Source organism: Myxocyprinus asiaticus, chromosome 16 (genome assembly GCF_019703515.2).
Source record: "Myxocyprinus asiaticus isolate MX2 ecotype Aquarium Trade chromosome 16, UBuf_Myxa_2, whole genome shotgun sequence".
Lineage (NCBI taxonomy): Eukaryota > Metazoa > Chordata > Actinopteri > Cypriniformes > Catostomidae > Myxocyprinus > Myxocyprinus asiaticus.
In genome coordinates, this window is record NC_059359.1 from 8,698,554 (window position 1) to 8,716,195 (window position 17,642).

Consider the following 17,642-nt stretch of genomic DNA (forward strand, 5'->3'; position numbering starts at 1 on the left):
GTCCAGATACTCAGGTGACATTTCACCCCACGCTTCCTGTAGCACTTGCCATAAATGTGGCTGTCTTGTCGGGCACTTCTCACGCACCTTACAGTCTAGCTGATCCCACAAAAACTCAATGGGATTAAGATCCATAACACTCTTTTCCAATTATCTGTTGTCCAATGTCTGTGTTTCTTTGCCCACTCTAACCTTTTCTTTTTGTTTTTCTGTTTCAAAAGTGTCTTTTTCTTTGCAATTCTTCCCATAAGTCCTGCACCCCTGAGTCTTCTCTTTACTGTTGTACATGAAACTGGTGTTGAGCGGGTAGAATTCAATGAAGCTGTCAGCTGAGGACATGTGAGGTGTCTATTTCTCAAACTAGAGACTCTGATGTACTTATCCTTTTGTTTAGTTGTACATCTGGCCTTCCACATCTCTTTCTGTCCTTGTTAGAGCCAGTTGTCCTTTGTCTTTGAAGACTGTAGTGTACACCTTTGTATGAAATCTTCAGTTTTTTGGCAATTTCAAGTATTGTATAGCCTTCATTCCTCAAAACAATGATTGACTGATGAGTTTCTAGAGAAAGCTGTTTCTTTTTTGCCATTTTTGACCTAATATTAACCTGAAGACATGCCAGTCTATTGCATACTGTGGCAACTCAAAAACAAACACAAAGACAATGTTAAGCTTCATTTAATGAACCAAATAGCTTTCAACTGTGTTTGCTATAATGGCAAGTGATTTTCAGGTACCAAATTAGCAGTTTAGCATGATTACTCAAGGATAAGGTGTTGGAGTGATGGCTGCTGGAAATGGGGCCTGTCTTGATTTTATCAAAAATGATTTTCTTAAATAGTGATGGTGTTATTTTCTACATCAGTAATGTCCTGACTATACTTAGTGATCAGTTGAATGCCACTTTGGTGAATTAAAGTACCAATATCCTTCCGAAACAGCAAAATCTGTACATTATTCCAAACTTTTGGCCGCCAGTGTATATATACATTTTTTGTTGCTTTTTTACTATAAATCTCCACTTTCATTTTCACATTCTTCTTTTGTTTTTGGTGATTCACATTCTTTGTGCCTGTCCCCACCTACTGGGCAGGAAGGAGAATTTATAGTAAAAAAGGACTTAAATATAGAAGTTTCTCACCTACACCTATCATATTGCTTCTGAAAATATGGATTTAACCACTGGAGTAGTGTGGATTACTTTTATGCTGCCTTTATGTGTTTTTTGGACCTTCAAAGTTCTGGCCACCATTTACTTGCAATGTATGGACCTACAGAGCTGATATATTCTTCTAAAAATCTAAAAAGTCATACACGTCTGGGATGGCATGAGGATTAGTAAATGATGAGAGAATTTTCAATTTGATGTGAACTATTCCTTTAAATAGGCACGTTATCAAAATGCCGTTTAAGTGATAAGGGAACGAAATAAAGGCATGTTTAGTGCTGATAAAGAAAATGTTTGTATTTAACTCTAAACGACAGGCTATCAACAGCCTAAAGATAATTTCTCCGTCAACGTTATAAAATCGATCATTTGACGCATTTTCTCATACCATTGGTTATTGCAAAAGAGACAATTTAGAGAGCGAGTTAATGTGCGACTGTCTTTTTAAAAGCGTTAAAGTCATCCAGAGGAGAGGCGGGATGTATTCATAGATGAGCCAATCAGAAGCCGCATGCTAATTTTTAGCGCAATCTTATTGGCTTACAAATCTTTCCGTCAATGTATTCTCCCGTCCTGAAGACGTCTGAACATGGAATGTTGTAGGTCGGCGGAAGGGCTGAATGAGTCAGACAACGATATCATGTTCTCGAGGAGGGTGAAGGAACCCAAACCACTGACTCCTAAGTACACATATGTATGTAAATTAAAGTGTGTTGTGAAAATGCGTTTCATTGAGTGCGATGTACGCATATAATTTATCTGGCTGTGTTGATGTGTTTGGGCTGTTTGCTGGGTGTGTGTTGTTACCTTTGAAGTAAATGTGTAGAATGCAAGAATCTGACAGTTTATGCAGATGTTATCGCTTTGATCTGTGTGTGTTATTTAGTGTGGATGTCTCAGCAGCACTTTAAAGGAGAACAAATGTATTTTTCATGACTGCTGTAGATTACGTTCCTCCTTGTACATTATTGAGCGGTGTAAAGTGGCAACTTGTCGGGTAAAAACTTTTATTTACCGCCTTGGAGTAGAATGACCGCAGGCATGGTCATTTGCCCTTTTACTGTCATGTAATACTGTAAATCAATGTGTTAGAGGACTTTTAACAGTAGAAATATTCCTGTTATGCAGTACATTTCTGGTCCCCATCCTAATATATAGGATAACATGGTAAATTAATAGTTTTCATTTATCAAAGTGTCACAAGTAAGTTAACAGTTATTTAAAATTCACTCTACTAACTTCACTAACTTCTTAAATGGAAGAAATATTCTAGGTTTTTCTTAATTTTTTCCTCTCTCTAATAAAATTATTTCAAACAAAGCATGTTTTTATTGGCAATATTGTTTTATACATCCTCAAAATGACTTTCCATCTTGTTAGTCTTTCATAATATCTTTTTAACTAACAAAAGCCTGTCCCTTGATGACATCATCCTCCAGGATGTGATATCATTTTTGGTGGGAAAACAAAAGCAGATTTTTTTTTTTTAGATCATTAAAAATATCAATTCACTGCAAGTTGACATCCCTGTGGAAGCTAACTGTTAATCTGTCACTGAACTATGGCTAGCTTTAGCTCCTTATTTCCATCCTGTTAATTTAATTGCCAGCGTTGTGTAAACAGTCAAGTTAAAATGAATAAAATGTAAATGCATGAGATTGTCCAAAAGGTATAGTAGGAATAACCCAGTAGAAATATTACATGTACAGCTATGTTGAACATGCCACTCCTATAGATAAGTGTTGAAACCAGCAATCTGTTTAACTATGTGACAGGGCAGGATTGTGACATTTACTCGAGATACATGCAGGAAAATGTTGAGATTAGGAGAAGGTGGTTTTGCTCACGTATGGTACAGGTTTGATTTGACTCTCGTGTGAAGATGGTCTAAATCACAAGCTGCAACTTGTAGAACATTGACTTTAGGTCTTTCTGATCAAAAGGATCAGAGGGAACACTGGGTGTTGTGTGTTTTATTTATTTATTTTTTCCTCTGGGTGGCTTTGCTCTGGCTTACTTTTGCGGTTAAAGGATTATTTCACCCAAAAATGGAAAAAAATGTGTGATTATTTAGTCACCCTCATGTTGTTAGAAACCCATATGCTGTTATTATTATCCAGTGGAACACAAAATGAGTATTTAAGAATCTTCACACAGATCTTTTCCATACCATGACAATTCCTAATGACCACTGCTGTCAATCTCCATAAACAACTAAAAAACACCGTAATAGTAGGGCTGGGCGACACATCGAATATCCATGATATAATCGTGATAATTTTGCTGACGATATAAAATTCAACAATATTGTGAATATCGCAATGATTTTAATGAGACTTTTATTTGGCCATTACCTTTCATAGAGGGCATCAGTAAACTAATTTCTCGATCATTCAGGTCTGTATAATTAATCAAAATAACATAAAAATGGTGATATGATCATATGTAATTATTTAACTGCCAAAGGCTGTGACTAAAGACAGGTAAATGTGGTCTGTGTGTGCTTCAGAATGAACCGGTGATGCACTGTTCAGTGTGCACATGCGGGGGCGGCGGGGTTTCAACGCAATTCACCTGCATTGTGTGAAGTACTGCTGATTGAAGCATTCACGCAAATCCAAACATTAGTAACCGCTATAAAGTTATTATACAAATCTACAAATGTGGAACAGTAAAGGAGAGTTTGACAGCAGTTCACAAGATGTGAAACTCATAACTTTCAAACAAACATTGTACTTCTCGTTTCATAATAAATGCTCTTGATGAAGGTGAAATAAACATGACTGCACTGACCATGTCAAAATAAACCCCAGGTTAGGGTGAAGTAAATAGGACAGAAATATATTAATTATCTTTAAAAAAAAATCTTATCCTGAAAATAATAATAATTTAGTATTATATTATAATTATAAACTTATATATTATATATAAGTATATTATATAATATATATATAATATATAATAATATACTATATATTATATAAATTATAAATTATAAACTAGACTGGGTTCAACAGTAATAATTTAGTACTATGCAAAATTCATCCGGTTTTCAAAAAATAAGTGAAGTTTTTGCACACCTTGTTCATTCACAAAGAAAAATGTTTTAGTAAAAATATATGAAGGTAAATAAGATTTTTAATAAGCTTCCATACACCGATCAGCCACAACATTAAAACCACCTGCCTAAAATTGTGTAGGTCCCCCTCGTAATGTAGTCTGGCCATTCTCGTTTGACCTCCTCCATCAACAAGGCTCACTGGATGTTTTTTGTTTTTGGCACCATTCTGAGTAAATTCTAGAGACTGTTGTGTGTGAAAATTCCAGGAGATCAGCAGTTACAGGAATACTCAAACCAGCCCATCTGGCACCAACAATCATCTATGCGATTATCTAATCAGCCAGCTAATCATGCAGATACGGGTCAGGAGCTTCAGTTAATGTTCACATCAACCATCAGAATGGGGAATAAATGTGATATAAGTGATTTGGACCATGGCATGATTGATGGTGCCAGACAGGCTGGTTTGAGTATTTCTGTAACTGCTGATCTCCTGGGATTTTCACACACAACAGTCTCTAGACTTTACTCCAAATGGTGCCAAAAACAAAAAATATCCAGTGAGCAGTAGTTCTGTGGACAGAAAAGCCTTGTTGATGAGAGAGGTCAACCGAGAATGGCCAGACTACATTTACATTTATGCATTTGGCAGACGCTTTTATCCAAAGCGACTTGCAGTGCATTCAAGGTATACAATATCAGTTTATGTGTTCCCTGGGAATCAAACCCATGATCCTGGCATTGCTAGCACCATGCTCTACTAATTGTGCTACAGGAACACTCGAAAGCCTGTAAGTTCTACTTTCAAGACCAGACTTTACATTGAATGTTCTCGCTGTTTAAAATTTTAAGTTGACCATATGGAATGGCGCAAAAGTTAACCTTATACATTTAAGTAATCTCAAATTTTTCTACATTAGATTGGTCTGACGAAATGGAAGTTGGATTCATGGGTTTGGAATGACATGAGGATCCTTAAATGATGGTATATTTTAATTTTTGGGTGAACTATCCCTTTAAGACTGTGGTTTTCTTGTCTGTCTGCAGAGCGTAATGCAAAACAATTCACGCAATCATGCAAAATAATCGCTGTGTTGTCTGCTCACATAGTTTGATGTACAACATAAGAAAGAAGTGATATAGACCTTCTGCCAGTGCACATACTCATCTCCTCCATATCCCATAAAGACAATCCTTCCTGACCATAGATTGGAAAGCATCCTCTGTGTTGCATTAAAAAATGTTAGAGAGTCCCAAACTGCACATTGTTGTCCACATTTCGACCTCATCCTGTCGTCCTGCTCAACGGTGTGGTTCTGTCCCCTGTTTCTGGAGTAGGTAGTGTCATGGACTGAGTATCACCACAGGATCGATGCGCTAAACAGCGAAGATCTGCGCTCCCTATGCAAACGCCTCCAGGTGCTTAAAATCTGTGGAAACCTGCAGATGTAGCCCTAAGTTTTGTAGATTTCAATTCAAATGTAAGCCTATCACAAATATATTTGTGCAGAAAATTCCATAATTTCCCAAGTGTATCCTATATAATAGCTCAATGGAAGTTTGGAATTCTGCACAAATTAAGAACTACAGCTTCCCTGCAGACTTGGACTAATGCAGAACCACAATACTCTGCTTGTGGAAACCTCAAACCAGTTTCATGATTTAGAGCCCACAAAGTGAATCAAATGAGAAATAGTTTTTTTGGGAGGCACAATTTAGCCAGTATGCCTTTACATCCCTGCAGTCACAATACTCAAATTGTGGAAATGTCATGCAATTGTATCCTTTAAAAGCTACAAACTAAATGAAATGAGGACTATTTTGGAATTCTGGTAAAATTATACATTTTTAGATTAATCCCAGTCTTCATTTGACCGAATTGATATCAATCCAAGATTACTTTAATGTTTACTTTAGTTATGGTTGTGTTGATTATTATATCTGTTAAATTAATAGCAATTGAACTGTTAGTTCATAGTTTAGGCCCTGTTGTCAATTTTTTCTTAATGTACCAAATTAGAAGGTTCACTGTATAATTTCTTTCACATGTAAACAAAATGATCATTATAACTGAAATATACCCCAAATGAATTGAATCAAGTCTGTATCGATACCCAGCCCTACAAATTAGCAAATACAGCTTTATGTCCCTGCAAATTTACAGTAGCACCATAATCTTCTTGTGGAAATCTCAAAAAGTTTTATCTTCTAGAACCCACATATTTCATAAAATTAGGAATTTTCTGAAACCTTCCCCCCCACTAAACATATCCGTCATAGGGAAGGTGGATTGAAATCCTGTGTCCAGTCTGAATATTCTGAGGTCAAGTGAAGCAGACAGGTGTTTCGGTCGAGACCTGTACTGACTTATTCACTAATTTGCTACTCACTTATTTGTTGTAAACAGTCCAGTTGACTGATGCACAACCGGTGTAACAGTGTATTCAGGCCCCTAGAGAGAATGTTATAACTATCTGTGGCACTACATTGTAAAATAACACCACAAATAACACAAGTCATTTTTCATGAAAACAGTAACCCACATTACCTAGCCAAAACTTAATTAGCCAATATTGTTAGATGTCAGATTCTTCAAATGATAGTTTCACCTTTTTAGCTTAGTATTCTACCCTTCGGTTAATTTAACATAGGATAAAAGTCAACTCAACTTCTGCTGGATTGAATTTGCATGTTTAGTCTGTGCAGCCTTGCCTTCAATACATTTTTTTAATATCAAATTGACCTAATGTTACATCTCTTCTGCAAGAGGTAATTGGCAGGACCTCATGGGAACTCTACGTCTAGAATTCCACAGAAAGCCGTGCTGATTTCCTCAGAATTTGAATACCCGTGATTCAAAAATTTCTACACATCCCCAACCCCTTTTGTTTATGTTTATTAAATGTTTTGGCTAATTTGATCAGCTATACGTTGCTCCTAATCAAGTTCAACTCGACAAGTAATTTCTCTGTCCAAAACTGAACATCAGATGTTTAATATAAAGTTAAATGGGAGTGGAATTTTGGCCAAATAAACACCCTGCATAAAAAAGTAAAATAAAAAAAATTCTTAGAATTTTTGTTTTATTGTCCAGTAAAAAATGTAAACATCCTTAAAACAAGATTAATTTACTTGAGAAGCAAAATTGCATAAGATATTGAAAAATGAAGTTTTTTTATTGTTGAAGTTTTCTGATCCCATTGGTAAATAGTTTTTCTTGTTTTGAGCATAAATATAACATACATTTGTGAGATTTAAGAACAATTTTCCAATGGTTAATAATAATAAAAGAATAATTCAACATATTTTCTCTGAAAACAAGTTTTTATTATCTGACCTTTTGTGCGTAAATAAATCGGTTAGATGTCTGAGATCGTCTGATCAGAGACTGCTGACGATTCCCAGATATAGGCTAAAGAAGAGGGGCGACCGTGCCTTTGCGGTAATTGGCCCGAAGCTGTGGAACAGTCTTCCTATGTCCCTCACATCTGCCAAAGATGAATTCAAGTCAAAAGACTTCAATTCAAAGATGTATCTTTTTGACCTAGCTTATAATTAGTTTTAAAGTGTATTGTGTATTGTATGGGTCTGTTTATGTCCTTTAGTTTTTATGGTTGTATAGCACAACGGTCAACTTTTTTTTTTCTTCTTTTTTTTCCTTTTTTTTTTTTTTTGTGTTTTATAAATAAAACTTGATTGATTTGCACAATTTTGCTTCTCAAGTAAATATAGTTATTTATTTTTAAATATATATATATATAATATTATTATTATTATTATTATATATATATATATATATATATATATATATATATATATATATACAGGTGCATCTCAATAAATTAGAATGTCATGGAAAAGTTCATTTATTTCAGTAATTCAACTCAAATTGTGAAACTCGTGTATTAAATAAATTCATTGCACACAGACTGAAGTAGTTTAAGTCTTTGGTTCTTTTAATTGTGATGATTTTGGCTCACATTTAACAAAAACCCACCAATTCACTATCTCAAAAAATTAGAATACATCATAAGACCAATAAAAAAAACATTTTTAGTGAATTGTTGGCCTTCTGGAAAGTATGTTCATTTACTGTATATGTACTCAATACTTGGTAGGGGCTCCTTTTGCTTTAATTACTGCCTCAATTTGGCGTGACATGGAGGTGATCAGTTTGTGGCACTGCTGAGGTGGTATGGAAGCCCAGGTTTCTTTGACAGTGGCCTTCAGCTCATCTGCATTTTTTGGTCTCTTGTTTCTCATTTTCCTCTTGACAATACCCCATAGATTCTCTATGGGGTTCAGGTCTGGTGAGTTTGCTGGCCTGTCAAGCCCACCAACACCATGGTCATTTAACCAACTTTTGGTGCTTTTGGCAGTGTGGGCAGGTGCCAAATCCTGCTGGAAAATTAAATCAGCGTCTTTAAAAAGCTGGTCAGCAGAAGGAAGCATGAAGTGCTCCGAAATTTCTTGGTAAATGGGTGCAGTGACTTTGGTTTTCAAAAAACACAATGGACCAACACCAGCAGATGACATTGCACCCCAAATCATCACAGACTGTGGAAACTTAACACTGGACTTCAAGCAACTTGGGCTATGAGCTTCTCCACCCTTCCTCCAGACTCTAGGACCTTGGTTTCCAAATGAAATATGAAACTTGCTCTCATCTGAAAAGAGGACTTTGGAACACTGGGCAACAGTCCAGTTCTTCTTCTCCTTAGCCCAGGTAAGACGCTTCTGACGTTGTCTGTGGTTCAGGAGTGGCTTAACAAGAGGAATACGACAACTGTAGCCAAATTCCTTGACACGTCTGTGTGTGGTGGCTCTTGATGCCTTGACCCCAGCCTCAGTCCATTCCTTGTGAAGTTCACCCAAATTCTTGAATCGATTTTGCTTGACAATCCTCATAAGGCTGCGGTTCTCTCGGTTGGTTGTGCATCTTTTTCTTCCACACTTTTTCCTTCCACTCAACTTTCTGTTAACATGCTTGGATACAGCACTCTGTGAACAGCCAGCTTCTTTGGCAATGAATGTTTGTGGCTTACCCTCCTTGTGAAGGGTGTCAATGATTGTCTTCTGGACAACTGTCAGATCAGCAGTCTTCCCCATGATTGTGTAGCCTAGTGAACCAAACTGAGAGACCATTTTGAAGGCTCAGAAAACCTTTGCAGATGTTTTGAGTTGATTAGCTGATTGGCATGTCACCATATTCTAATTTTTTGAGATAGTGAATTGGTGGGTTTTTGTTAAATGTGAGCCAAAATCATCACAATTAAAAGAACCAAAGACTTAAACTACTTCAGTCTGTGTGCACTGAATTTATTTAATACACGAGTTTCACAATTTGATTTGAATTACTGAAATAAATGAACTTTTCCACAACATTCTAATTTATTGAGATGCACCTGTATATATATATATATATATATATATATATATTATTGTTTTTTTTGTTTTTTTTTTTTTAATTTTTTTTTTTTAAAAAATTTTTAAGAATGTTTAAATATTTTTAATGGAAATTAAGACAAAAATACACATTAAGAAAATTATTTTAGTCAGTTTGGGGCCAATAAGATTTAACAGTGGGCAGTGCTACCTAGTGAGGTGCATACAAAGAAACTTGCACAGTCACAGCTTGATAGGAAAAAAACTAAAATTACATGGAAGAGAGAGCTTTTATCACTTGTTTCTTTATTCTTTCATGTCGAGTTAGTAAAGTGTCAGCTTTGTTTAACACAATTTACTGTATTTAAATAAATTTAGCTGAATTTCCACCAAAATCATTTTAAAAAATGCGAAAAAAGTCAGCAGATTCCGTCTGGCCGTGGTTATGGGTAAATTTGAGAGAAGACCTACAATCTGCCCCTATTAGAGTCTATTCACACCACTGTTTTTAAATAGTTTTCTATGTAAACATATGCTAAATGGATGTCTTTGAGCGTTGCGCCTCATCTCACGGTTTTGTCAGTGGCACATTTTTTAGGCACGTGTCAAGTTAAAATAATTTTTAAACAGGTCTCGTGACACCCGTTCTGTTCCAATAATTGTGCTCCTAGTTTTTTTATAATTATTTTTTTATGCAAGAACGTGTTCGGTCTGAACGGCTCCTAACAGTGCCAGATTTGTGTGACGTACAGCAGTATGGTAAAATGTCCCTGGAGCTGCTGCAGGTTTGCTGATGGTCTCTTCTGTCTTTAGATCACCACAAAGGAGGATGTGAACTCCAAACATGGCACATCCATCACCGCCAGCCTGGAGCTGGAGACCTTCAAACCCAACCTGAACGAACCCAGTGACCTTCTGGAGACTGAGCAGATCGAGAAGGTAAAAGAAATCTGCCTGCTGCTCTAGGCTTAACAGTGTTTCATCAATCCACAGGTCCTAAAATAGGTGGCCCTCCCCGGCGTTCACTTGTTATTGATTCTCCACCAGAGGACAGTCTCAGATATTGTCTTACATGTTAACAGATGGAATTATTCACATTGTTGCAGCGAGTGGCCGAGAAATGATTTGAAAAGTAGATGGTGTACTGTGCATTAAAGGTATAGTTCACCAAAAAATAAAAATTCATAATTTTCTCACCCTCATGTTATTTTAAACCCCTTTTAACCCACTTTAATAAAATAAAAAAATTCTCTATCTGCAGAGAAGATACAGTATTTACAACATATACATTTTCATGAAAAAAATCCTTTACTATTTAGATGATCATTAACTAATGATCTGATGAGTATTAAGTTATGGAATAATGTTTGTTAGTGTTCTTAATGAAAGTTATTAAAAGGTGTTATCAAGAAAATCTACAGTTGTGCTCAAAAGTTGGAGAATTGGTAATATATGCACCATTTTTAAAGAAAACATGAGTGAGCAGGCAAAACATATTTATTTTATTTCTTAAGGGATTCATATTCAACTGTAGGTTATAACAGAATGGCACAATCATAAAACAAAACATGGCAACAAAGAAAAAAATGAAATGAACCCTGTTCAAAAGTCTGCATACCCTTAGTTCTTAGTACTGTGTATTGCCCCCTTTAGCATCAATGACAGTGTGCAGTCTTTTGTAATAGTTGTCTATGAGGCCCCAAATTCTTGCAGGTGGTATAGCTGCCCATTCGTCTTGGCAAAATGCCTCCAGGTCATGCAAAGTCTTTGGTCGTCTTGCATGAACCGCACATTTGAGATCTCCCCAGAGTGGCTCGATGATATTAAGGTCAGGAGACTGTGATGGCCACTCCAGAACCTTCACCTTTTTCTGCTGTAACCACTGGAGGGTCAACTTGGCCTTGTGCTTAGGGTTATTGTCATGCTGGAAAGTCCAAAAGCATCCCATGCGCAGCTTTCGTGCAGAAGAATGCAAATTGTCTGCCAGTATTTTCTGATAACTTGCTGCATTCATCTTGCCATCAATTTTCACAAGATTCCCCGTGCCTTTAGAGCTCACACACCCCCAAAATATCAGTGAGCCACCACCATGCTTCATAGTGGGGATGATATTCTTTTCACTATAGGCCTTGTTGACCCCTCTCCAAACATAGCGCTTATGGTTGTGACCATAAAGCTCTATTTTAGTCTCGTCACTCCAAATTACAGTGTGCCAGAAGCTGTGAGGCGTGTCAAGGTGTTGTCGGGCATATTGTATCCGGGCTTTTTTGTGGCATTAGCGCAGTAAAGGCTTCTTTCTGGCAACTCGACCATGCAGCTCAATTTGTTCAAGTATCGCCGTATTGTGCTCCTTGAAACAACCACACCGTCTTTTTCCTGAGCAGCCTGTATTTCTCCTGAGGTTACCTGTGGGTTTTTCTTTGTATCCCGAACAATTCTTCTGGCAGTTGTGGCTGAAATCTTTCTTAGTCTACCTTCTTAGGCTTGGTATCAAGATCCCCGAATTTTCCACTTCTGAATAAGTGATTGAACAGTACTGACTGGCATTTTCAAGGCTTTGGATATCTTTTTATATCCTTTTCCATCTTTATAAAGTTCCATTACCTTGTTACACAGGTCTTTTGACAGTTCTTTTCTGCTCCCCATGGCTCAGTATCTAGCCTACTCAGTGCATCCACGTGAGAGCTAACAAACTCATTGACTATTTATACACAGACACTAATTGCAATTTAAAAAGCCACAGGTGTGGGAAATTAACCTTTAATTGCCATTTAAACCTGTGTGTTTCACTGTGTGTGTCTGTAACAAGGCCAAACATTCAAGGGTAATGATAACAGAAATCACCCAAATGGTCCTGATCAAAAGTTTACATACCCTTGGATGTTTGGCCTTGTTACAGACACACATAGTGACACATAAAATTTATTTAAATTGAACCCGGAATATTCCTTTAAATAAAAGCTAAACGCCGCGCAACGAGTGGAACAGAAAGTGTCTTGAGGTGCTTTTCTAAAAGTTGAATTTCTTTTAACTTGGCATGGCATCTCAAAATCATGGTACTCCTATGCGAGACGCTGGAAAAAATGGTGAGACACAGCGCAACAGTCAAAAACACCCATTTAGTGCATGTTTACAGTACATGGACACTGCAGATGGATGCAAAAACATTGCTTTTTTAAGAAGTCCCTTAAAGTGTCTGCCAAAGGCATTAATGTAATATGAGATGTGTTTTGTTTGGAAGCTTCAGAGGTTTTGTACAGATATGAGGTTTATGCCATAGTGCCCCGTGGGTGCCCGTTTTTCAAACGCATCAGCGTTCTGCGAATAAATATGTCCTGAGGTGGCCTCTACAGAATCCACTGGCCCATTTTGTTAGTAAATCAAATAAAGTCTTGTCATTACACTGAGTAATTCAATGCTTTCAAAGTGCTGGGAAAGCCTGGACCCGCTGCAGGACACAGAAACCACTGCACATGAACATGTGTTAAGGAAACACACAGCTCTGTGCACAAGGGCCGCCTGGCATGTGGGTGTGTGTCGAGCTTCTCTGTGTCTGCTGGTTTGAACACGTCACTGCTACTGTAATTAGGCCCTAATGTTAGGCCCTTTAAATTTAACTGCTCTGATTTGGCACAAATTTTCTTTTCCGAACATATAATGCAAGAACATTATATGTTCAGAATGTTCAATAGGCACAGATGTGTGTGCTGTTTGGGTGTCCACATACTCATGGCCATATACAGTGCATTCAGAAAGTATTCAGACCTCTTAATTTTTTTTACATTTTGTTATGTTGCAGCCTTATGCTAAAATGCTTTATTTTTTTCACATCAATCTACACTCCATACCCCATAATGACAAAGCAAGAACCAGATTTTTTGATAACTTTGCAAATTTATTAAAAAAGAAAAAACTGAAATATCACATTGACATAAGTATTCAGACCTTTTGCTATGACACTTGAAATTTATCTCAGGTGCAACCCATTTCTCTGGATCATCTTTGTGATGTTTCTACACTTTGATCGGAGTCCACCTGTTGCAAATTCAATTGATTGGATGTGATTTGGAAAGGCACACACCTGTCTATATAAGGTCTCACAGCTGAAAATGCATCAGAGCAAAAACCAAACCATGAGGTCAAAGGAACAGCCTGCAGAGCTCAGAGACAGGATTGTGTTGAGGCACAGATCTGGGGAAGGCTACAAAAAATTTCGGCTGCATTGACGGTTCCCAAGAGCACAGTGGCCTCAATAATTCTTAAATGGAAGAAGTTTGGAACAACCAGGACTCTTCCTAGAGCTGGCTGCCTGGCCAAACTGAGCAATCGGGGGAGAAGGGCCTTGGTAAGAGAGTACCCGATGGTCACTCTGGTTGAGCTCCAGAGATCATGTGTGTAGATGGGAGAAACCTGCAGAAGGACAACCATCACTGCAACACTCCACCAATCTGGGCTTTATTGCTGAGTCGCCAGACAGAAGCCTCCTCAATGCAAGACACATAAAAAAGCACCCAAAGGACAGTGAGAAACAAGATTCTCTGGTCTGTTGAAGCAAAGATTGAACTGTTTGGCCTCATTCCAAGCATCATGTCAGGAGGAAACCAGACACCGCTCATCACCTGTGCAATACATCATGCTGTGGGGGTGTTTTTCAGCAGCAGGGGCTGGGGGACTGGTCTGGGTTGAAGGAAAGCTGAACGCAGCAAAATACAGAGATATCCTTAATGAAAACCTGGTCCAGAGAGCTCATGACCTTAGAGAGTGCCGAAGGTTCAACTTCCAAAAGGACAATGACCCTAAGCACACAACCAAGACAACGCAAGTGTGGCTCAGGGACAACTCTGTGAATATCTTTTAGTGGCCCAGCCAGAGCCCGGACTTTAACCAAATCAAACATTTCTGGAGAGACCTGAAAATGGCTGTCCATCAACGGTCCCCATCCAACCTGACACCGTTTGAGAGGATCTGCAGGGAAGAATGGTGGAAATTCCCCAAATCCAGGTGTGCAAAGCTTGTCGCATCATACCCAAAAAGACTTGAGGCTGTAATCGCTACCAAAGGTGCTTCAACTAAGTACTTAGTTAAGGGTCTGAATACTTTGCGATCATCAGTTCAGTTCTCCTGTTTTCCTATTTCTGAACTTTTGTTCCTGCTGCTTAATCTGTATTTTCTTTTATTCCTTCAGTTGGCGAAACATCTCCCGCCCAGGACCATCGGTTACCCGTGGACTTTGGCTTTTAGCACATCTAAACATGGCATGAGCATTAAGACGCTGTATCGGGCTATGCAAGCTCAGGACTCGCCCGTGCTGCTGGTAATCAAAGACAGTGATGGACAGGTTCGAATCTTCCCTTTATCTCATTGGTGATGGTTTTAGACCTCTGATATTTACAAGATGTTTGCTATAGGGCTGCATCGAACAACTATTTTGATTATCAATTAATTTGATTTATATATATATATACATATTTGGTTTTCTGTTTTGTTTTTTTATTATTATTAAATTAGGTTGTTCCACATCCTTCCCAATTTTCTCCCTCAAGCAAGGTGCAAATTGAAGACTTTAATAAAGCAAATGCAAAAGGATGAATGTATGCTCTACATTGTGCACATTAAAGGTTTAAAAAAGATTAATGTTACAATATGCATTTTAGATAGCTGTTCATATTTTCATAACATTACAAAAACAACTTTGTCCACTGTTTGAAAGTATCAGAGCAGTTTAAGAATCTAAATTATTTATAATTCTTATTCAGGAACATTCAACAGTCTTGAAAGCATAGTAACAATCACTATAGTTACATTTTCCTTTAGGTGGAAGGAATATATAAACGTAAGGCTGTCACAATAACAAAATGTCAGTAATTTTTACCAATACCAGTGAAATGTACTGCTCTCCATACCAATTTCGATACCATAGCAAAAACAAATGTGCTATTCAATATATTATTTGAAAAAGAGGTATTAATGCTTATCTATTTGTTAATTTGAAATGATTAATTGAGCATGTCATTTCAGAACATGTCACGTAAAGATCGCAATGGTTTCTTAATGCTATCTGATTGTGTCTCTGTTCTGTTGTAGATCTTTGGGGCTTTGGCGTCAGAACCCTTCAAAGTCAGTGAGGGTTTCTACGGCACAGGAGAGACTTTCCTGTTCACTTTCTATCCAGAGTTTGAGGTTTGTGTTGTGGATGTGTTTAGATTTATTCATTCTTTTCATTAACGGCGGACTGAGCTGTCAGCTTAAAATAATTCTGATTGTGTCTTTTGGTATCATAACAGTCTTCATTGTAAAGGATAATGTACAGTCAGTCGGTTATCGCAAAATTAAACCCGACTGGGGGATCAGGACCATGACACAAAGTGGAGGGGTCTTCTATCACCTTGAAGGGGTTTATTTTGTGATAACAACTGGCTGACTATATATTATCCCGCTTATTACACTGCTACCAACCAAATAAATAAATAGGCATAAAATATTGATTTGCGTTGAAATGACAGTATGTAATTATGTGAGAGAAATAGCTAAACATCTGAATTTCACTTAATAATAATGGTCTGACTGCTCATTATCCAGCTTATAACAAGTCTACTTGGACATGAAACATTGGTTTGAGTTGAAATTATTTTATTAGTTTACTTGTAGAGATCGCACAGTAATCCAGTGACTCGCAATACCCAATAACCGGTCTGATATGACTGAATCCCTGGATGTGCTGCTGTTATTCAGAAATATCAGACCACAGGATGGCGGATAGAGTAGAGTATTGCCAAGTGTATCTGTCTGCATCTCGCAAGATGACAAAAAACACCCACTGCAAGACATGCCCAATCCAAGTAACGCTCCCCTTGGATCACAAAACGATTCTATTGCCTGAAAGAACTTTTAAAATTCTATGCAATTGCTGTATGATTCTTGTTTTCTCAACTATGTAAATATAACAAAGAATAACTTTTAAAATGTATGTCACATATTATATTACACCAAAGATATAAATGGTGAAATTCAACATTTCTCTGTTTTCTCCAATTAGCTCACAAGCTAAGCAGTCAGCCTATTAGCTTAGCATGCCGCTAACCAATTAGTCTGCTCGCTACACAGTGATACAGTCTGTTTTCCTAATTTTCATCACGATTCTCCTCATTGTCGCCACCTACTTTTTAATATTTGTAGTTAGGGTTAGGTTTAGGGGTGGGGATAGGTGTAGGGTTTCTGCGGGTCTCCAAATAAACTCTACAAACAGTGTATGAATGTGACATCCAACTGTTGCAAGACTTGAGCATTTCACCTTTTTTCAGGGGGCGTATCTTGTAGTGGGCGTGCCTTGCAGGATGCAGACAGACCCTTCTTAGTATTCCAGAGACCCATATAATAAGCTGGATTTAAATTGCATTGAGCTGACCTGAACATGCATAAATATTGTCTGTGTAATATAGTGAGGGGTGAATGGAGTTTGTGGCTCTTGTTCTAACATGCTGTGTTTCACACTGGCAGGCATACAAATGGACAGGTGATAATCTGTTCTTCATTAAAGGAGACATGGACTCTTTAGCTTTTGGTGGAGGAAGGTCAGTAACGTTTAACTTTTTGTCTCTGCTTAGCAGGCGAAAGACCTACAGCCATAGAGTCACTATCATGTCAACAATCATAATGTTATGATATATTTAATGCTGATTTTCATTAGAAATGTTTGTTTAAATACAGTCTATGCAATTACAAGAATTCAGACAGAAATGCTTTGATAGGTCTGACCAAGCTCTGCCAAAACAGTTAAAAGTATTTTTGACAAATTAATATGGAAAATTTTTTCTCAACATCAGGATTTAAGGTCAAATGTATAGATTTGTAATAAGGAAAGAGTATGTTTTAGATGCTGAACACCATTTCTTTTTAGTTTTCACTACTTTTAATCAACTTTTTGATTTCACTAGTTAATTTAATCGGTCATGCAGAGTGACATATAATTTTTTTAAAGTACAAATATTCATTGTAGCCTCGCAGTCAATACACACAACATGCACAATAATT

The 17,642-nt window shown here is 37.3% G+C and overlaps 1 protein-coding gene across 4 annotated transcripts in view; it reads left to right on the plus strand.

The window, feature by feature from the left end:
- LOC127454461 (oxidation resistance protein 1-like) overlaps positions 1-17,642 on the plus strand; it is a 240,049-nt gene that overhangs the window by 218,226 nt on the left and 4,181 nt on the right. For 3 of the 4 annotated variants that reach the window (XM_051721687.1, XM_051721686.1, XM_051721689.1), the window contains 5 exons: positions 5,565-5,645; positions 10,425-10,550; positions 14,797-14,949; positions 15,696-15,791; positions 17,109-17,182. In XM_051721687.1, the coding sequence (XP_051577647.1) occupies positions 5,565-5,645; positions 10,425-10,550; positions 14,797-14,949; positions 15,696-15,791; positions 17,109-17,182 (530 nt within the window). The remainder of the gene's footprint in view (positions 1-5,564; positions 5,646-10,424; positions 10,551-14,796; positions 14,950-15,695; positions 15,792-17,108; positions 17,183-17,642) is intronic. The other variant, XM_051721688.1, reaches the window with a different exon arrangement.